At 46.4% G+C, this 21,958-nt stretch overlaps 1 protein-coding gene across 2 annotated transcripts in view; it reads left to right on the plus strand.

Moving 5' to 3' along the window:
* LOC106570854 (putative phospholipid-transporting ATPase IM) overlaps positions 1-21,958 on the plus strand; it is a 43,457-nt gene that overhangs the window by 14,275 nt on the left and 7,224 nt on the right. Inside the window, exons 4-21 of one of the 2 annotated variants that reach the window (XM_014143423.3) lie at positions 123-236; positions 5,777-5,875; positions 6,914-6,975; positions 7,903-7,975; positions 8,182-8,252; positions 8,588-8,670; positions 10,501-10,659; positions 11,695-11,783; positions 12,024-12,217; positions 12,351-12,559; positions 14,248-14,457; positions 14,819-15,007; positions 15,488-15,603; positions 16,611-16,775; positions 16,991-17,102; positions 17,820-17,925; positions 18,213-18,354; positions 20,195-20,378. In XM_014143423.3, coding sequence (XP_013998898.1) covers positions 123-236; positions 5,777-5,875; positions 6,914-6,975; positions 7,903-7,975; positions 8,182-8,252; positions 8,588-8,670; positions 10,501-10,659; positions 11,695-11,783; positions 12,024-12,217; positions 12,351-12,559; positions 14,248-14,457; positions 14,819-15,007; positions 15,488-15,603; positions 16,611-16,775; positions 16,991-17,102; positions 17,820-17,925; positions 18,213-18,354; positions 20,195-20,378 — 2,377 coding nt within the window. The remainder of the gene's footprint in view (positions 1-122; positions 237-5,776; positions 5,876-6,913; positions 6,976-7,902; positions 7,976-8,181; positions 8,253-8,587; positions 8,671-10,500; positions 10,660-11,694; positions 11,784-12,023; positions 12,218-12,350; positions 12,560-14,247; positions 14,458-14,818; positions 15,008-15,487; positions 15,604-16,610; positions 16,776-16,990; positions 17,103-17,819; positions 17,926-18,212; positions 18,355-20,194; positions 20,379-21,958) is intronic. The other variant, XM_045695365.2, reaches the window with a different exon arrangement.

Consider the following 21,958-nt stretch of genomic DNA (forward strand, 5'->3'; position numbering starts at 1 on the left):
GGTTTCTCTAAAATCATGTTATGTTATGTTGTTTTACTCACACACTTAATTTTCCTATGTCCCTCTCTCCCTCCCTACTCTTTCTCTCTTTTCCTATGTCCCTCCCTCCCTCCCTCCTCCAGACCAATGCCATTAAGACGTCTAAATACAACGCGTTCACCTTCCTGCCCCTCAACCTCTTCGAACAGTTCCAGAGAATAGCCAACGCTTACTTCCTCATTCTGCTGCTACTCCAAGTGAGTGGAACACACGCACACATATGCACATATGTACAGATAAACAAACACACAACATGCATATCAGGACATACAGTATTAGAGTTGATGAGATGACAAGTTTCCAGCTGCGTTAACGTGCTCGTCACATACCAGTCAGCGCACTAGCTCTGGTCCAGGGCGCTATGTTAACCACTGTTGCTTGTGCAGCTAGTTAGTACACAGTAGCTAGAACCTAGTTTCTAGAATGGCGCTGGAGGGAATAGCAGCAGTTTTACGGGCTCAAGACCAATTGTGCTATTTTGTAAAAAAAAATTTTAGCTGATATAATTTTTTTTCAAACATAACGTTTCCGCCATCGTTTCCTATGACCGGAAAGAGCTTTTGGACATCATAACAACTATCACTAACCTCGGTTTGGACGAGGACTTCTACTTCAATGCTTCGGACGCAAAAGACAGGCCCAAATCCCCGACTCTCGAAGAAGGAGGAGATGGTGTTATAGAGACCGACGTGCAGGATACCTGACGAGACTACGTCGGAGAGTGGATAAACCGCCTCTACCCTCCGTTCTATTGGCGAACGTGCAACCACTGGAGAATAAACTGGATGATCTCCGTTCGAGACTATCCTATCAACGTGATCTGAAGAACTGTAATATCCTATATTTCTCCAAGTCGTGGCTGAACAAAGACATGGTAAATATAAATCTAACTGGTCTTTCTATACATCGGCAGGACAGAATAGCAATGTCGGGGAATCTCACAAGAGGAGGTGTGTGTCTCTTTGTTAACAACAGCTGGTGCGCAATCTCTAATATTAAGGAAGGAAGTCTGGAGGTTCTGCTCTCCTGAGTTAGAACACCTCATGATAAGCTGTTGACCATACTATTTACCAAGAGAGTTTTTGCTGGCACTAAGACCACACTCAACAAGCTGTATAGGGCCATAAGCAAACAAGAAAATGCTCATCCCGAGGCAGCGCTCCTAGTGACCGGGGACTTTAATCCAGGAAATTTGAAATCCGTTTTTACATTTTTACATAATTTATACCAGCAAATCACCTGTGCAGAGGCAAAAACACTTTAGATCACCTATAGTCTACACACAGAGACACATACAAAGCTCTCCCTCGCCCTCCATTTGGCAAACATGACCATAACTCTATCCTCCTGATTCCTGCTTGGAAGCAAAAACTCAAACAGGAAGTACCGGTGACGCGCTCAATACAGAAGTGGTCCGATGAAGCAGATGCTAAGCTACAGGGATGATTCGCTAGCACAGACTGGAATATGCTCCCGGGATTCATCTGATGGCATTGGTGAGTGTACCACATCAGTCACTGGCTTCATTTATAACTGCATCGACGCCGTCGTCCCCACAGTGACCATACATACATATCCCAACCAGAAGCCATTGATTACAGGCAACATCTGCACTGAGCTAAAGGATAGAGGTGCCGCATTCACAAGAGCGGGACACTAATCCTGACGCTTATAAGAAATCCCGCTACACACTCCGACAAACCATCAAACAGGGAAAGCGTCAATACAGGATCTAAATCGAATCCTACTACATCGGCTCTGACACTCGTTGGATGTGGCAGGGCTTGCAAACTATCACGGATTACAAAGGGAAAGTCAGCCGCGAGCTGTCCAGGGATGAGAGACTATCAGACGAGCGAAATACTTTCTATGCTCGCATCAAGGCTAGCAACACTGAACCATTCATGAGTGCACTGTCTGTTCCGGATGACTGGACCCACTTCAATTCGCATACCGCCCCAACAGATCCACAGATGACGCAATCTCTATTGCACTCCACACTGCCTTTTCCCACATGAACAAAAGGAATGCCTACGCGAAAAGGCTGTTCATTGACTATAGCTCAGCATTCAACACCATAGTGCCCTCCAAGCTCATCACTAAGCTCAGAACCCTGGGACTGCAACTGGATCCTGGACTTCCTGACGGGTCGCCCCCAGGTGGTGAGAGTAGGCAACAACACATCTGTCACGCTGATCCTCAACATGGGGGCCCTTCAGGGGTGCGTGCTTAGTCCCCTCCTGTATTCCCTGTTCACTCACGACTGTGTGGCCTCACACGACTCTAACACCATCATTAAGTTTGCTGACGACACAACAGTGGTAGGCCTGATCACCGACAACGATGAGACAGCCTACAGGGAGGAGGTCATAGACCTGGCTGTGTGGTTCCAGGACAACAACCTCTCCCTCAATGTTAGCAAGACAAAAGAGCTGATCGTGGACTACAGGAAATGGAGGGCCAAGCATGCTCACATCCACATCGACGGGGCTGTAGTGGAGCGGGTCAAGAGCTTCAAGTTCCTCGGTGTCCACATCACTAAGGAATTGTCATGGTCCACACACCTCAACACATTCGTGAAGAGAGCACAACAACACCTCTTCCCCCTCAGGAGACCGAAAAGATTCAGCATGGGCCCTCAGATCCTCAAAAAGTTCTACAGCTGCACCATTCAGAGCATCTTGACTGGCTGCATCACCGCTTGGTATGGCAATTGCTTGGCATCCGACCGCAAGGTGCTACAAAGGGTAGTGCGTACTGCCCAGTACATCACTGGGGCCAAGCTCCCTGCCATCCAGTACCTCTATACCAGGTGGTGTCAGAGGGAGGCCCTAAACATTGTCAAAGACTCCAGCCACCCAAGTCATAGACTGTTTTCTCTGCTACCACACGGCAAGGGATACCGATTCACCAAGTCTGGAACCAACAGGAGCCTGAGCAGCTTCTACCACTAAGCCATAACTAGTTAGTTAAATAGTTAACCATAGCTACCCGGACTTTCTGCATTGACCCTTTATGCAATAACTCTTGACTCATCCCATTAGCTGCTGTTAATGTATATTATCTGTTGCCTAGTCACTTTATCCCTACCTATATGTACATCTCTACCTCAATGACCTCATACCCCTACACATCTGCTCGGTACTGGTACCTTGTGTATACAGCCTAGTTATTGTTACTCTTTGTGGATTTATTCCTTGTGTTATTATTATTCTATTTTTCTATTATTTCTCTCTTTTTCTCTCTGCATTGTTGGGACTGTCAGTAGTAAGCGTTTCACTGTTAGTCTATAGCTGTTGTTTATGAAGCACATGACAAATAACATTTGATTTGATTAATTCTACATGTCATTTCACCGACCGTGCTGTTGGTTGGCGGTAACACTACATCCTCTCGGGCACCATTAGACCTGTCTGAGCTCGACTGTCTCACAGAGTCTGTGTCCTGAGAAGGTACAGTATCTGCTGGAGTCAGACACCATTAGACCTGTCTGAGCTCGACTGTCTCACAGAGTCTGTGTCCTGAGAAGGTACGGTATCTGCTGGAGTCAGACACCATTAGACCTGTCTGAGCTCGACTGTCTCACAGAGTCTGTGTCCTGAGAAGGTACGGTATCTGCTGGAGGCAGACACCATTAGACCTGTCTGAGCTCGTATGTCTCACAGAGTCTGTGTCCTGAGAAGGTACAGTATCTGCTGGAGGCAGACACCATTAGACCTGTCTGAGCTCGTATGTCTCACAGAGTCTGTGTCCTGAGAAGGTACGGTATCTGCTGGAGGCAGACACCATTAGACCTGTCTGAGCTCGTATGTCTCACAGAGTCTGTGTCCTGAGAAGGTACAGTATCTGCTGGAGCCAGACCTTGTTGGAGGAGATGGCTATGATTTCCACAGTAAAGCTACAATCAGTCCAGTAAGAAAACAGGATATGACTGAGTGAAGTGCATTGATTGAGGAAGTGAGGAAGAGAGAGTGGAAGTTGACTCTTTGCAACTTAGCTCATTGTTGTATAGAGGTTTACAAACAACACAAAACATACCTGGCTCCAGAATGGCGCAGCTGTCTAAGGCACTGCATCTCAGTGCCTCAGACGTGTCATGACAGACCCTGGTTTGATTCCAGGCTGTATCACAACTGGCCGTGATTGGGAGTCCCATAGGGTGGCGCAAAATTGGCCCAGCATCGTCAAGGTTTGGCCTGAGTAGGCTGTCATTGTAAATAATAATTTTTTATTAACTGACTTGCCAAGTTAAATACAGGTGAAATTAAATTAAATAAAAAATAAAAAATACCTGATGTAGAGAGATCTCATCACAGCATAAAGTATGTACAGTAGAAATAGCTATGGAGACCAGTAGAGAGCAGATCCTCTATGCTGCTCTGACATTGCTTGTCCATATATATTCTTAATTCCATTACTTTACTTAGATTTGTGTGTATTGGTTTAATATGTTGTGAAATTGTTAGATATTACTTGTTAGATATTACTGCACTGCCGGAGTTAGAAACACAAGCATGTCGCTACACCTGCAATAACATCTGCTAAACACGTGTATGTGACCCCAAAATAATTTGATTTGAAGTTTCAGAATGCGATGACAATGTCAGCCATATTGGTCAGGGAGAAATCCAAACCAGTCTAATTGGAATGAATGGCAGTAGAGGCAGATTCCTGATTTGACTTGTGCAGGAAAATACAAGTTGTGATATCAGATATTGTGTATTAGATGTATTGTCAACTTAAAATTTTGCCATATAATTATAAATGGAGTTTAAGCAGGTTTTATACAAACGTTCTATAAATATAGCCTCTAAAATATATGTACACAGACCATAAATGTCTACATTTTTTGTTTTCTTGGAAAGCTGTGAGGGATATTATATGATACGATATGAGTACTTGTTGCATTACAACTTGTCTAAGTCCTATCATCGACTGATGTCTGATGGCTGTGGATTGACTACATTGTTTGAATGGAATGTTGGAATATTGGCAGTTAATTTGGAACAAATGATGGAATCATTCCTCTAAAACCTCTAGCCTTCCCTGTGGCTCAGTTGGTAGAGCATGGTGTTTGCAACGCCAGCATGGTGTGTGCAACGCCAGGGTTGTGGAATTGATTCCCACGGGGGGCCAGTACAAAAAATGCATGAAATGAAATGTATGCATTCACTACTGTAAGTCGCTCTGGATAAGAGCGTCTGCTAAATGACTAAAATGTAAAAATGTAAATGTAAAACTGTCTGGCTAGCTAGCTAACAAACATACAGGGAAGATCAATTCTTCAAATTCATTATTTTACACAAGATCTTATCAGGGTAATTGGTCAAACCATGGTTGACCAACTTCATGACCAAAATGGCTGACCTTTTTTTTAAAATTTAACCTTTGTTAACTAGGCAAGTCAGTTAAGAACAACTTCTTATTTACAATGACAGCCTACTAGGGAACAGGGGGTTAAGTGCCTTGTTCAGGGGGCAGAACAACAGATTTTGACCTTGTCAGCTCGGGGATTCGATCTTGCAACCGTTCGGTTACTAGTCCAACGCTCTAACCACTAGGCTACGCTGCCGCCCCTTTATACCATCATTAGAAGGTTCATGACCATTCTAGTTCTTAATTGTATGACCACCTCCTCCTCCCTATTCTGGGGGTTGTCTGTTGTATTAATGTGAAATGTTGTGTAGATGTTGTATAAATGTTAACTGAGTGTTTGTTGATTGTTGTGTTGCGGTAGGTGATTCCTGCCATCTCCTCTCTGTCCTGGTTCACGACCGTAGTCCCTCTGGTACTGGTGCTGTCTGTGACTGCTGCTAAAGATGCTACCGATGACATAGTGAGTATACATATAGGAGAATCCTGCATTTGGGCCTTGCCCAACCCTCCTTACCTTTCACATCTTACTGCTGCTCAGCCCTTCACTATTCCAAGCAGATATCTTCTTAGTTTTTCCTTTTCATCTTTACCTCTCTCTCTCTACCGATTCAGTCGTGTGACCTTTAACCTGCTTACCTTACCTGACTATTGTATAGTGGTGGTGTACTTGGCTGTACCCTCTCTGACGTGTTTTCATGGGCTTGTTTTTTCACTACTTCCTGAATCAAGCAGGAATTTAGTTTCAATACCTAAACAATAAAAGGAAAATGACTTTCAGTTCCAGCTGTCAAGTTAAACAAAGACTACTGCTACTTTACTGACTGTGGAGTGAATTTGGCAACCTGATACTGAACCGGTCTTGGAAATGTGATCTCACGTGGATACACGTTAACCTCAGTAGCAGAACAAGGGTCTGTTTGTTAGGTCAGGTGGAGACACAGGTCATGTCCCAAATGGCACCCTATTCCCTATGTAGTGCACTACTTTAGACCAGAACCAATAGGGCTGCAGTGCACTACTTTAGACCAGGGCCAATAGGGCTGTAATGCACTACTTTAGACCTGGACCAATGGGGCTGTAGTGCACGACTTTAGACCAGGACCCATAGACTCTGGTAAAAAGGTAGTGCACTATATAGGGAATAATGTGCCATTTGGGACGTCGAAACAGACCTTTCTGCCTTCACGGTCCAGTGACAGCTTTAGTGAGGTCATCGTATTTGGCGTATCATGATTGGCTCTTGGTGAGGAGATGGTGCCCATCTTTGGCGACGCAGTGGCGGGAAGTCAGAGTTTTGGGTGGTCTTGTGAGACTCCAGACCGAAACCAAACATTTACACAACCTCTGACCTGAAGAAATCCCCTCAGTCAATACATACAAAGAATAAAGATGTCTTGTAATGATTAACTCCATTCACCAGTCCCATTTAAACAGGATTTAACCAGGAAACAACCCTTGAGGTAAGAAACTAATGTCTTATTATCCTCTGTTTTACCAGAATCGACACAGGAGTGACAACCAGGTGAACAACAGGAAGGTCACAGTGCTCATGGATGGAGAGTACGTTCATCAGATCTACTATTGCTTTCATTATAAACACAACTTATAATGGCGCACTGGTTTGTGTGTGTGTGGTCAGATATTGTTTGGCCCTCCCTGCTCTCTGTCCCCATCCTACTCTCTCCACTGTCCTCCACACAAATCCATTTCCACAACAAATGTGTGTTTCGTAAGGCAGGGACAGTAAGGCACCGTGTCCTCTTTTCTCGGGGGCAATAGGAAGCAGCTGCAGGACAACAGGAAGTGCTTGTTTTCTTCCTGTTGATGTGACTCCTGACTCAAAGACACTAACAGACAGTGGTTCAAAGGAAAATACAGTATACAGTGAACACACTGACCCTTATGGCTATATTTAGTCTTCTATTTCCTCCTGACTGTCCCCAAACAACAGAGAATCCCTAATGTCTACTCACAATACTCTCTCACTTTCCCTTCCCTCCCTCCCTCCCTCCCTCCCTCCCTCGCTCCCTCCCTCCCTCCCTCCCTCCCTCCCTCCCTCCCTCCCTCCCTCCCTCCCTCCCTCCCTCCCTCCCTCCCTCCCTCTCCACTCTCTCTCTGTCTCTCTCTCCATCTCCCTCACCACGCACTCGCTCTCTCTCCCTCTCCCTCACCACGCTCTCTCTCTCCATCCACTCTCTCTCTTTCTCTGTCCCTCCCCCACCACATTCTCTCTCTACCTCCCCAACATACACTCTTTCTCTCTCTCTCTCTCTCTCTCTCTCTCTCTCTCTCTCTCTCTCTCTCTCTCTCTCTCTTCTCTCTCCTCTTTCTCTCTCTCTTTCTCTCTCTCTCTCTCTCTCTCTCTCTCTCTCTCTCTCTCTCTCTCTCTCTCTCTCTCTCTCTCTCTCTCGCTCTCTCGCTCTCTCTCTCTCCCCACCACACTCTCTCCCCCTCTCTCCCTCTCCTTCTCCATATTTGTCTCTCTAGACTACGGAGTGAAAAATGGATGGCCGTTCAGGTGGGCGACATCATCAAACTGGAAAACAACCAGTTTGTTACGGTGAGAACAGAACACTGAACCCACCTAACTGTCAGTTCCTTAAAGCATACTGATTCAGCCCTGGAACATACTGTACCTCACTGTTAGTCTATTTTAACAGTTGGCACAGGAAACCATCCTGATAGACTGGGTGTGAATCTGGTGCCTATATTCAGTGTATTTGATAGTCAGTGAATCTGATTCTGTGAATCTCTGTGTGATTTCAGGCAGACCTGTTGCTGCTCTCTAGTAGTGAACCTCTCAACCTGGTCTACATAGAGACTGCTGAACTGGACGGGTCAGTGTGTGTGTGTGTGTGTGTGTGTGTGTGTGTGTGTGTGTGTGTGTGTGTGTGTGTGTGTGTGTGTGTGTGTGTGTGTGTGTGTGTGTGTGTGTGTGTGTGTGTGTGTGTGTGTGTGTGTGTGTGTGTGTGTGTGTGTGTGTGTGTGTGTGTGTCTGTTTCAGTTTACTTGTCCATCTACTGTACAAAGCTTATGTCTATTCATACTCCTCATACCTTCTCTCCCTCCCTGCTCCTCCTCCTGTTCCTCCTCCTCCTCTGCCCTTCTTCTCCTCTTCCTCTTCTCCCCTTCTCCTCTTTCTCCTCCTCGTCCTCTCTCCTCCACCTCTCAGAGAGACCAATCTAAAGGTGAAGCAGGCTCTGACAGTAACAGGAGACATGGGAGACAACATCCAGAGCCTGGCTGCCTTCAATGGTGAGTTACACTCAGAGGGTTGGTTAGACACTTTCTACGTAGTATCTCCGAGTAGAAGTTTCCCTTAGATCCAGATCCAGGATCAGCCAAATCCTAATATTAACCATTAAGGGGGAAATGCATAAACTGACCTTTTGATCAGTGTCTAGTGAAAAAGTCATACTGCTCCTGCTTTGTAGCCATGCCATAATGATCACAAAAGCATAAAGCCAATTGCCAGAGAAAAACACAGTTTCAGCAGCATATTTCAATCAGGTGTGGTTCAGTGCTCTAGTAAATTAATTATGTTTTAACCATATGAATACCCACTCTTCTCTCCTCCTAACCCTGTCTAATCCTCTCTTCCTAACCCTGTCTAATCCTCTCTTCCTAACCCTGTCTCATCCTCTCCTCCTAACCCTGTGTCTCATCCTCTCCTCCTAACCCTGTCTCATACTCTCCTCCTTACCCTGTGTCTCATCCTCTCCTAACCCTGTCTCTCATCCTCTCCTCCTAACTCTGTGTCTCATCCTCTCCTCCTAACCCTGTGTCTCATCCTCTCCTCCTAACCCTGTGTCTCATCCTCTCCTCCTAACCCTGTGTCTCATCCTCTCCTCCTAACCCTGTGTCTCATCCTCTCCTCCTAACCCTGTGTCTCATCCTCTCCTCCTAACCCTGTGTCTCATCCTCTCCTAACTCTGTCTCTCATCCTCTCCTCCTAACTCTGTGTCTCATCCTCTCCTCCTAACCCTGTGTCTCATCCTCTCCTCCTAACCCTGTCTCATCCTCTCCTCCTAACCCTGTCTCATCCTCTCCTCCTAACCCTGTGTCTCATCCTCTCCTAACTCTGTCTCTCATCCTCTCCTCCTAACTCTGTGTCTCATCCTCTCCCTGTCTCATCCTCTCCTCCTAACCCTGTCTCATCCTCTCCTCCTAACCCTGTCTCATCCTCTCCTCTTAACCCTGTCTCATCCTCTCCTCCTAACCCTGTGTCTCATCCTCTCCTCCTAACTCTGTGTCTCATCCTCTCCCTGTCTCATCCTCTCCTCCTAACCCTGTCTCATCCTCTCCTCCTAACCCTGTCTCATCCTCTCCTCCTAACCCTGTATCATCCTCTCCTCCTAACCCTGTGTCTCATCCTCTCCTAACTCTGTCTCTCATCCTCTCCTCCTAACTCTGTGTCTCATCCTCTCCCTGTCTCATCCTCTCCTCCTAACCCTGTCTCATCCTCTCCTCCTAACCCTGTCTCATCCTCTCCTCTTAACCCTGTCTCATCCTCTCCTCCTAACTCTGTGTCTCATCCTCTCCCTGTCTCATCCTCTCCTCCTAACCCTGTCTCATCCTCTCCTCCTAACCCTGTCTCATCCTCTCCTCCTAACCCTGTGTCTCATCCTCTCCTCCTAACCCTGTGTCTCATCCTCTCCTCCTAACCCTGTGTCTCATCCTCTCCTCCTAACCCTGTCTCATCCTCTCCTCCTAACCCTGTGTCTCATCCTCTCCTCCTAACCCTGTCTCATCCTCTCCTCCTTACCCTGTGTCTCATCCTCTCCTAACCCTGTCTCTCATCCTCTCCTCCTAACTCTGTGTCTCATCCTCTCCTAACCCTGTCTCTCATCCTCTCCTCCTAACTCTGTGTCTCATCCTCTCCCTGTCTCATCCTCTCCTCCTAACCCTGTCTCATCCTCTCCTCCTAACCCTGTGTCTCATCCTCTCCTAACCCTGTGTCTCATCCTCTCCTCCTAACCCTGTGTCTCATCCTCTCCTAACCCTGTGTCTCATCCTCTCCTCCTAACCCTGTCTCTCACCCTCTCCTCCTAACCCTGTGTCTCATCCTCTCCTAACCCTGTCCAGGGGAGGTGCGCTGTGAGCCCCCCAACAACCGGCTGGACCGTTTCACAGGAACGTTGACTAACGCTGGTCAGAAATATTCACTGGACAACAACAAGATCCTGCTGAGGGGCTGCACCCTCAGGAACACAGAGTGGTGCTTCGGACTGGTGCTGTTCGGAGGTGAGAGGTTAGAGGTCAGGACTGGTGCTGTTCGGAACTGAGAGGTTAAAGGTCAGGACTGGTGCTGTTTGGAAGGTGAGAGGTAAGAGGTCACGACCTGGTGCTGTTTGGAGGGTGAGAGGTTAGAGGTCAGGACTGGTGCTGTTCAGAGGTGAGAGGTTAAAGGTCAGGACTGGTACTGTTCAGAGGTGAGAGGTTAGAGGTCAGGACTGGTGCTGTTCGGAGGTGAGAGGTTAAAGGTCAGGACTGGTGCTGTTCGGAGGTGAGAGGTTAGAGGTCAGGACTGGTGCTGTTCGGAGGTGAGAGGTTAAAGGTCAGGACTGGTGCTGTTCGGAGGTGAGAGGTTAAAGGTCAGGACTGGTGCTGTTTGGAAGGTGAGAGGTAAGAGGTCATGGCCTGGTGCTGTTTGGAGGGTGAGAGGTTAGAGGTCAGGACTGGTGCTGTTCAGAGGTGAGAGGTTAAAGGTCAGGACTGATGCTGTTCAGAGGTGAGAGGTTAGAGGTCAGGACCTGGTGCTGTTTGGAAGGTGAGAGGTTAAAGGTCAGGACTGGTGCTGTTCGGAACTGAGAGGTTAAAGGTCAGGACTGGTGCTGTTCGGAACTGAGAGGTTAAAGGTCAGGACTGGTGCTGTTCGGAACTGAGAGGTTAAAGGTCAGGACTGGTGCTGTTCGGAACTGAGAGGTTAGAGGTCAGGACCTGGTGCTGTTTGGAAGGTGATAGTATAAGGGTCAAATCCAATCAACTTGTATTTGTCACATTCACTGAATACAACAGGTGTAGACTTTACCATGAAATGATTGCAGAGGTAAAGACTGGTGCTGGTTCACAGGTTAGTTAACCCCGCCCTCTGCTGGCCAGTATAGATAATAAACCTCAACTGGGAATACCTAACACTGACTGACCAAATGGACATCTTGCTTCTAACCTTTATTAAAAGCTATTCTTCTAAACAATGAGGAAATGTCAATTATCATCGGTTTAGTTTTCTTCTAAATTCTTATTTAATACTAACCCTGTGGTCCGGTTGTGGTCCAGGTCCAGAGACTAAGCTGATGCAGAACTGTGGGAAGACGACGTTCAAGAGGACCAGCATCGACCGCCTGATGAACGAGCTCGTCCTCTGTGTGAGTCCAGCAGTTAGACTGTTGTGGGTTTTATCTGTCAATGAATAGATCTGATATAGATGGTGTTTAATGGGAGTTAAGATCTTAATTTTAACATTCACTGGACATCTCTCATTTCCAATATGGTATTTTATCGATTACACTGGGTTCAGTTTAATTATCTATAGATTCTGTCAGCATTTACATCTCTCTTCTCACCCGTTGACCTCTTGACCTATTGACCCCTCTTTCCCCCGTCAGATCTTTGGCTTCCTGGCATTCATGTGCACGATCCTGGCCATCGGCAACCGGATCTGGGAGCAACGCTGGGGGTCAGAGTTCACGGCCTTCCTGCCCAGACAGGACGGTGTCGACACTCCCTTCTCCTCCTTCCTCACCTTCTGGTCCTACGTTATCATCCTCAACACCGTCGTACCCATCTCCCTCTATGTCAGGTGAGAGAGAGAGAGTCTGTTTTTGTATTTCTGTATTTCTGCCTATTCGAGATACTGTACCTTGCAGATACATGTCTGCGCTAAGTTTCTACTGTATGTAATGTAATGAATTATTCCTGTATATGTGTTGCAGTGTGGAGGTCATCCGTCTGGGCAACAGTTTCTACATCGACTGGGACAGGAAGATGTACCATGCCCGTAGTGACACCCCGGCCAAGGCCCGGACCACCACGCTGAACGAGGAGCTGGGTCAGATCAAATACGTCTTCTCTGACAAGACCGGAACACTCACTCAGAACATCATGATCTTCAACAAGTGTTCTATCAACGGGAAGTGCTACGGTGAGGTTCAGATGATAACTAGGAAGGGCTACGGTGAGGTTCAGATGGTAACCAGGAAGTGCTACGGTGAGGTTCAGATGATAACTAGGAAGGGCTACGGTGAGGTTCAGATGGTAACCAGGAAGGGCTACGGTGAGGTTCAGATGGTAACTAGGAAGTGCTACGGTGAGGTTCAGATGGTAACAAGGAAGGGCTACGGTGAGGTTCAGATGGTAACAAGGAAGGGCTACGGTGAGGTTCAGATGGTAACCAGGAAGGGCTACGGTGAGGTTCAGATGGTAACCAGGAAGGGCTACGGTGAGGTTCAGATGGTAACCAGGAAGGGCTACGGTGAGGTTCAGATGGTAACTAGGAAGGGCTACGGTGAGGTTCAGATGGTAACAAGGAAGGGCTACGGTGAGGTTCAGATGGTAACTAGGAAGTGCTACGGTGAGGTTCAGATGGTAACAAGGAAGGGCTACGGTGAGGTTCAGATGGTAACTAGGAAGTGCTACGGTGAGGTTCAGATGGTAACCAGGAAGGGCTACGGTGAGGTTCAGATGGTAACCAGGAAGGGCTACGGTGAGGTTCAGATGGTAACCAGGAAGGGCTACGGTGAGGTTCAGATGGTAACCAGGAAGTGCTACGGTGAGGTTCAGATGGTAACAAGGAAGGGCTACGGTGAGGTTCAGATGGTAACAAGGAAGGGCTACGGTGAGGTTCAGATGGTAACCAGGAAGGGCTACGGTGAGGTTCAGATGGTAACCAGGAAGGGCTACGGTGAGGTTCAGATGGTAACTAGGAAGGGCTACGGTGAGGTTCAGATGGTTACTAGGAAGTGCTACGTTGAGGTTCAGATGGTAACTAGGAAGGGCTACGGTGAGGTTCAGATGGTTACTAGGAAGTGCTACGGTGAGGTTCAGATGGTAACTAGGAAGGGCTACGGTGAGGTTCAGATGGTAACTAGGAAGTGCTACGGTGAGGTTCAGATGGTAACTAGGAAGGGCTACGGTGAGGTTCAGATGGTAACCAGGAAGGGCTACGGTGAGGTTCAGATGGTAACTAGGAAGTGCTACGGTGAGGTTCAGATGGTAACTAGGAAGTGCTACGGTGAGGTTCAGATGGTAACTAGGAAGGGCTACGGTGAGGTTCAGATGGTAACCAGGAAGGGCTACGGTGAGGTTCAGATGGTAACCAGGAAGGGCTACGGTGAGGTTCAGATGGTAACCAGGAAGGGCTACGGTGAGGTTCAGATGGTAACCAGGAAGGGCTACGGTGAGGTACAGATGGTAACCAGGAAGGGCTACGGTGAGGTTCAGATGGTAACCAGGAAGTGCTACGGTGAGGTTCAGATGGTAACCAGGAAGGGCTACGGTGAGGTTCAGATGGTAACTAGGAAGAGCTACGGTGAGGTTCAGATGGTAACCAGGAAGGGCTACGGTGAGGTTCAGATGGTAACTAGGAAGGGCAACGGTGAGGTTCAGATGGTAACTAGGAAGTGCTACGGTGAGGTACAGATGGTGACTAGGAAGGACTACGGTGAGGTTCAGATGATACATTGGCAGGCAAGGAAGTGTGTATGGATACTGAAACACACATGCATGTCGCACACACATGAACACACACACACAATAACAGGTTCGTATGAATCCCTCCTCCATTGTGAAGAATCCCATATGAACTCATCAAGTCTCTATTCTGTTCTCCAGGAGATGTATTTGACTACACTGGCCAGAGATTGGAGATCAACGAGCACACGGAGACAGTGGACTGGTCCTTCAACCCTCTTGCTGACCATCAATTCTCCTTCCATGACCACTCCCTGGTGGAGGCTGTGAAGCTGGAGAATGTGGAGGTCCACTCCTTCTTCAGAACACTGGCCCTCTGTCACACTGTTATGGCTGAGGAGAAGACAGAGGGTGAGGAGAGGGAGGAGAGGAGAGAGGGAGGGAGGGAGGGAGGGAGGGGGGGGTAGAGGAGAGGAGGAGAGGGAGAGATGGAGAGAGAGCAAGGGGGAGGGAGGGGAGAGGATGAGGAGGGAGGGAGGGAGAGAGAGGAGGGTGAGGAGAGAGATGGGGTAGGGATAGAGAGAGAGAGTGTTTGTGAAAGTGAGGAGCATGTTTGTTTTTGCTTGTTGAGATTGGTGAGATTATGAAATTGTGTCAGAAAGGGAAGACTGCATGTTTATCCATATTCATGTATGTATGCAACAAAAAGAGATAACGATAGCTACGACCACTTCCTCTAACAACAGGAAATGACCTCACTCCCTCTGTACAGGTGAGTTGCTGTACCAGGCCCAGTCACCTGACGAAGGTGCTTTGGTAACCGCAGCGCGCAACTTTGGCTTCGTGTTCCGCTCGCGCACGCCAGAGAGCGTCACTATCGTAGAGATGGGAAAACAACGCAGCTACGAGCTACTCGCCATCCTCGACTTCAACAATGTCCGCAAGAGGATGTCCGTCATCGGTAAACACAAACCATGAGAGATTTAGCTTCTTTCTCACTGTACTGTGTCTATAAGGGATGAAGCCTAACTGTTTGTGTGTGTGTGTGTGTGTGTGTGTCTGTGTGTGTGTGTGTGTGTGTGTGTGTGTGTGTGTGTGTGTGTGTGTGTGTGTGTGTGTGTGTGTGTGTGTGTGGGGAGGGTGTGTGTGCGTGCCTGCGTGTGTGTGTGTGTGTGTGTGTGTGTGTGGGGAGGGTGTGTGTGCGTGCCTGCGTGTGTGTGTGTGTGTGTGTGTGTGTGTGTGTGTGTGTGTGTGTGTGTGTGTGTGTGTGTGTGTGTGTGTGTGTGTGTGTGTGTGGGGAGGGTGTGTGTGCGTGCCTGTGTGTGTGTGTGTGTGTGTGTGTGTGTGTGTGTGTGTGTGTGTGTGTGTGTGTGTGTGTGTGTGTGTGTGTGTGTGTGTGTGTGTGTGTGTGTGTGTGTGTGTGTGTGTGTGTGTACTACAGTGCGGAGTCCAGAGGGGAAGCTGTGTCTGTATTGTAAAGGAGCAGACACTATGGTCTATGAGAGGCTGCACCAGTCCTGTACCAAGCTGATGGACGTCACCACTGAACACCTCAACGTAAGAGTGTGTGTGTGTGTGTGTGAGAGAGAGAGTCTGTGAGAGACAGAGAGAGAGTCTGAGAGAGAGTCTGTGAGAGACAGAGAGAGAGTCACGAGAAAACAAAAAGATAATTACTTGACACATAGGAAAGAATTAACAAAAAAACCAGAGGAAACTAGAATGTTATTTGTCCCTAAACAGAGAGTACACAGTGTCAGAATATCTGACCACTGTGACTGACCCAAAATGAAGGAAAGCTTTGACTATGTACAGACTCAGTGAGTATAGCCTTGCTATTGAGAAAGACCGCCGTAGGCAGACCTGGTTCTCAAGAGAAGACAGGCTATGTGCACACTGCCCACAAAATGAGGTGGAAACTGATCTGCATTTCCTAACCTCTTGCCTAATGTATGACCATATTAGAGACACATATTTCCCTCAGATTTCACAGACCCACAATAATTTGAAAACAAATCCAATTTTGATATACTCCCATATCTATTAGGTGAAATACCACAGTGTGCAATCACAGCAGCAAGATGTGTGACCTGTTGCCTCAAGAAAAGGGCAACCAGTGAAGAACAAACACCATTTTAAATACAACCCATATATATTTTTATTTATACAGCCATAATATGACATTTGAAATGTCCTTATTCTTTGGACCTTCTGTGATTGTAATGTTTACTGTTATTTTTTCACTTTAGTTTATTATCTATTTCACTGGATTTGGCAATGTAAACATATGTGGGGGTGGTGGGGGGGTTAAGGTTAAGGGTGGGGGGAGTATTTATGTCTGTACATGTGTTAGTCTGTATGCCTATCTGTTTCTCTCCCTCCCCGTGCATCTGTTATAGAAGGTAATATCCTCTTTTCACCATCCTGATCTCCCAACCTGACATTCTGTTAAATAAAGCGAAACGAGAGCACAGTAGTCAGGGTGGTGGATCACGTCAAAAATGTAATCCCGTAGTGTAAAAAAAACAAAAAAATGCAACGTGTGTGTGTGTGTCCTGTCCGTGCAGGAGTATGCTGGTGAGGGCCTGCGGACCTTGGCTTTGGCCTATAAGGACTTGGATGAGGAGTATTTTAGCAGGTGGAAACAGTGCCACCATGAGGCCAGCACAGCCCTGGAGGACCGAGAGGACAAGCTAGACCTGCTCTATGAGGAGATAGAGAAAGACCTGGTGGTAGGAAGGCTTTAACACTGAACCAGGAACAGCTTTTGTTTTTACATTTTGATAAAGACCTGGTGGTAGGAATGATTTAATTTCTCTGTGTGTGTGTGTGTGTGTGTGTGTGTGTGTGTGTGTGTGTGTGTGTGTGTGTGTGTGTGTGTGTGTGTGTGCGTGTGCGTGCGTGCGTGCGTGCGTGCGTGCATGCGCGTGCGCGTGTGTGTGTGTAGTTGCTTGGAGCTACAGCCATAGAGGATAAGCTCCAGGATGGTGTGCCACAGACCATCGAGCAGCTCGCCAAAGCTGACATCAAGATCTGGGTGCTCACCGGCGACAAACAGGGTTAGTCAATCAATCAATCAAAGATACAGGGTTAGCCAATCAATCAATCAAAGATACAGGGTTAGCCAATCAATCAACGAAACAGGTTTAGTCACCAAGCAACTTTTTCTAACCTTATCTAACATTATCTATCAAACCTTTCATCAAACCTTATCTATCTAACATTATCTAACAGTATCTATCTAACATTATCTATATAACGTTATCTAACATTATCTATCTAACATTATCCATCTAACATTATCTAACATTTCCTCTAACATTATCTAACATTATCTATCTAACGTTATCTATATAACATTACCTATCTAACATTACCTATCTAACATTACCTATCTAACATTATCTAGCTAACATTATCTATATAACATTATCTATCTAACGTTATCTAACATTTCCTCTAACATTATCTATCTAACATTACGTATCTAACATTATCTATATAACATTACCTATCTAACATTATCTATCTAACATGATCTATCTAACATGACCTCTAATCTTAAATCTATCTCTAACTCTCTATTCTGGTCTAACCATGGTTGCGTTCCAGGACGACTACATTGCAGTCACACTATGTTAAACACCTATCCACGCAATGTGAGATCTAGCAGGCGACTGCATTGTAGTCAGCCTGGAACACGAACATTATACATGTAACTCTGTCCTCGTCACTGTCTGTCACCACCAATTACTTTGTGTGTTGTCATGTGACAGAGACGGCGGAGAACATTGGCTACTCGTGCAACATGCTGCGTGAGGAGATGAACGACATCTTCATCGTGTCGGCCAACAACCCAGATGATGTCAGACAGGAACTGAGGTCAGAGGAAGTGACATCATAACTACATAACCCTGCCCACACTGACCACAATGCTAACACCCTGTGTGCAGGATTTACTCCAACCCTGCACTAATACATCTTATTCAACTAATCATGGCCTGGAAGACTGATTATTTGATTATTTGAATCAGATGTGCTATAGTTGAATTGGAACAAAACCTGTCATTAATGTAGCTCTCTAGAACCAGAATCGCCCACCACATGTTGATAACATAGACATGATGGAATAGTATGAGATGACAGGAATTGTTTTGGTGTTGAACCAGGAATGTATTGAGCACCATGAAACCAGGTGCAGAGGAGGAGGCCATCTTCATGCCAGAGAGGACTCTGGGCAACAAGCCGAAGGTGGTCAGGGACGAGGAGGTGAACGGGGAGTACGGGCTGGTCATCAATGGACACAGTCTGGTGAGACACACAAAGACACTGTTTTACAGTACTGTTTCTCCTGGTATTTACTAAGACACTGTTTTACAGTAATGTTTCTCCTGGTATTTGCTAGGACACTGTTCTACAGTACTGTTTCTCCTGGTATTTACTAAGACACGGTTTTACAGTACTGTTTCTCGTTGTATTTGCTAGGACACTGTTTTACAGTAGTGTTTCTCCTGGTATTTACTAAGACACGGTTTTACAGTACTGTTTCTCCTGGTGTTTGCTAGGACACTGTTTTACAGTACTGTTTCTCGTTGTATTTGCTAGGACACTGTTTTACAGTACTGTTTCTCCTGGTATTTACTAAGACACGGTTTTACAGTACTGTTTCTCCTGGTATTTGCTAGGACACTGTTTTACAGTACTGTTTCTCGTTGTATTTGCTAGGACACTGTTTTACAGTACTGTTTCTCCTGGTATTTACTAAGACACGGTTTTACAGTACTGTTTCTCCAGGTATTTACAAGGACACTGTTTTACAGTACTGTTTCTCGTTGTATTTGCTAGGACACTGTTTTACAGTACTGTTTCTCCTGGTATTTACTAAGACACGGTTTTACAGTACTGTTTCTCGTTGTATTTGCTAGGACACTGTTTTACAGTACTGTTTCTCCTGGTATTTACTAAGACACGGTTTTACAGTACTGTTTCTCGTTGTATTTGCTAGGACACTGTTTTACAGTACTGTTTCTCCTGGTATTTACTAAGACACGGTTTTACAGTACTGTTTCTCGTTGTATTTGCTAGGACACTGTTTTACAGTACTGTTTCTCCTGGTATTTACTAAGACACGGTTTTACAGTACTGTTTCTCGTTGTATTTGCTAGGACACTGTTTTACAGTACTGTTTCTCCTGGTATTTACTAAGACACAGTTTTACAGTACTGTTTCTCCAGGTATTTACAAGGACACTGCTGTATGGTACTGTTTCTCCTGTTATTTACTGGGACAGTGGGTACTTTATGGTGCTTCAACTAATCCACAAAATTGGTAACTTTCTTTAGAACAGTTTTTCTCAATCAAGGTCCCAGAGACCACTGGCTTTCCTTCCTTCTTTCCTATTCTATTTTATTCTAGTCAGGCCTACCCTCAAACCTCCCTTCTCTCTCCCCATCAGGCCTACAATATAACCCCCTCTCTCTCCCCATCAGGCCTACAATCTAACCTCCTCTCTCTCCCCCCATCAGGCCTACTATCTAACCTCCTCTCTCTCCCCCCATCAGGCCTAGCATCTAACCTCCTCTCTCCCCCCCCCCATCAGGCCTACCATCTAACCTCCTCTCTCCCCCCCATCAGGCTTACCATCTAACCTCCTCTCTCTCCCCCCATCAAGCCTACCATCTAACCTCCTCCCCCCCCCCCCCCCCCATCAGGCCTACCATCTAACCTCCTCTCTCCCCCCATCAGGCCTACCATCCAACCTCTCCCCCCCCCCCCATCAGGCTTACCATCTAACCTCCTCTCTCTCCCCCCCATCAGGCCTACTATCTAACCCCCCCCCCCCCCCCCCATCAGGCCTACCATCTAACCTCCTCTCTCTCCCCCCCCTATCAGGCCTACTATCTAACCTCCTCTCTCTCCCCCCCCCCATCAGGCTTACCATCTAACCTCCTCTCTCCCCCCCCCCCATCAGGCCTACCATCTAACCTCCTCTCTCTCCCCATCAGGCCTACAATCTAACCTCCTCTCTCCCCCCCATCAGGCTTACCATCTAACCTCCTCTCTCCCCCCCCCCCATCAGGCCTACCATCTAACCTCCTCTCTCTCCCCCCCTATCAGGCCTACCATCTAACCTCCTCTCTCTCCCCATCAGGCCTATGCCCTGGAGCGTAGCATGGAGCTGTTGTTCCTGCGTACAGCCTGTCTGTGTAAGACAGTGATCTGCTGTAGAGTGACTCCATTACAGAAAGCCCAGGTGGTTGAGCTGGTCAAGAAATACAAACAGGCTGTCACTCTGGCCATAGGAGATGGGGCCAATGATGTCAGCATGATTAAAGGTACAAAGAAATTGATAATAAAAAAACATTGTGATAAGAAGTTTGTGGGAGCTGTTCTGTTAGATTTCAGTGCAGCCTTTGATATTATTGACCATAACCTGTTGTTGAGTAAACTCATGTGTTCGTGGATTCAGAGATATCTATCTAATAGAACTCAAAAGGATTTATTTAATGGAAGCTTCTCTAATGTCAAGCAAAGTGTGGTGTACCGCAGGGCAGCTCTCTAGGCCCTCTACCAATGACCTGCCCCTGGCATTAAAAAAGCATGTGTGTCCATGTATGCTGATGATTCAACCACATGCCCATCAGCAACTACAGCTAATGAAGTCTCTAAAACCCTTAACAAAGAGTTGAAGTCTGTTTTGGAATGGGTGGCGAGTAATAAACTGGTCCTGAATATCTCTAAAACTAAGAGCATTGTATTTGGTACAAATCATTCACTAAGATCTAGACCTCAGCTGAATCTACTAGTGAATGGTGTGGCTGTTGAACACATTGAGGAGACTAAATTCCTTGGTGTTACCTTAGATTGTAAACTGTCATGGTCAAAACATATAGATTCAATGGTTGTAACGATGGGGAGAGAGGTGTCCGTCATAAAGAGATGCTCTGCTTTTTTGACACCACACTCCAAAAAGCAAGTTTTGCAGGCCCTAGTTTTGTCTAATCTTGATTATTAGCCAGTCATGGGTCCAGTGCTGCAAAGAAAGACCTAGTTAAGCTGCAGCTGGTCCAGAACAGAGCAGCACGTCTTGATCTTCATTGTAATCAGAGGGCTAATATTAATACTATGCATGCCAGTCTCTCTTGGCTGAGAGTTGAGGAGAGACTGACTGCATCACTTCTTCTTTTTACAAGAAAAATGTATGCGTAGAAAATTCCAAATTGTTTGCATAGTCAACTAACACAGCTCTGACACCAGGGGTCTTTTCACAGTCCTCAAATCCAGAACAAATTCTCAAAAGTGTACAGTATAATATAGAGCCATTATTGCATGGAACTCTGTTCCATCTCATATTGCTAAAATAAAAGGCAAACCTGGTTTCAAAAAACAGATAAAGCAACACCTCATGGCACAACGCCTCACCCCTATTTGACCTAGGTAGTTTGTGTGTATGCACAGATTTTTTTTTTATATATATTTTTTTAAATGCATGTCGTTTTGTCCTTGAGCTGTTCTTGTCTATTAATGTTCTATATTATGTCATGTTTCATGTTCTGTGTGGATCCCAGGAAGATTCCCAAACGGCACCCTATTTGAATACTTAAGACATAGCTGACTCTACCAATGGGTAGAGTGGGTACTTAAGACATAGCTGACTCTACCAGTGGGTGTATATATATATATATATATAGAGAGAGAACTTGTGAATTTAAAGAACTCTAAGCCTGGTGGTCCTGAAAAATGCAGATCTTTTCTCTTCCACCTCCATCCCTTTCTCTCTCCATTCTCCTCCTCCTCTCCCTCCCCTCTCTCGCCGTCCCTCATCTCTCGCTGTCCCTCCCCTCTCTCCCTCCTCCCCTATCTCTCTCTCTCTCCCTCCTCCCCTATCTCTCTCTCCCCCCTCTCTCTCTCCCCC

Source organism: Salmo salar, chromosome 15 (genome assembly GCF_965601325.2).
Source record: "Salmo salar chromosome 15, fSalSal1, whole genome shotgun sequence".
Classification (NCBI taxonomy): domain Eukaryota; kingdom Metazoa; phylum Chordata; class Actinopteri; order Salmoniformes; family Salmonidae; genus Salmo; species Salmo salar.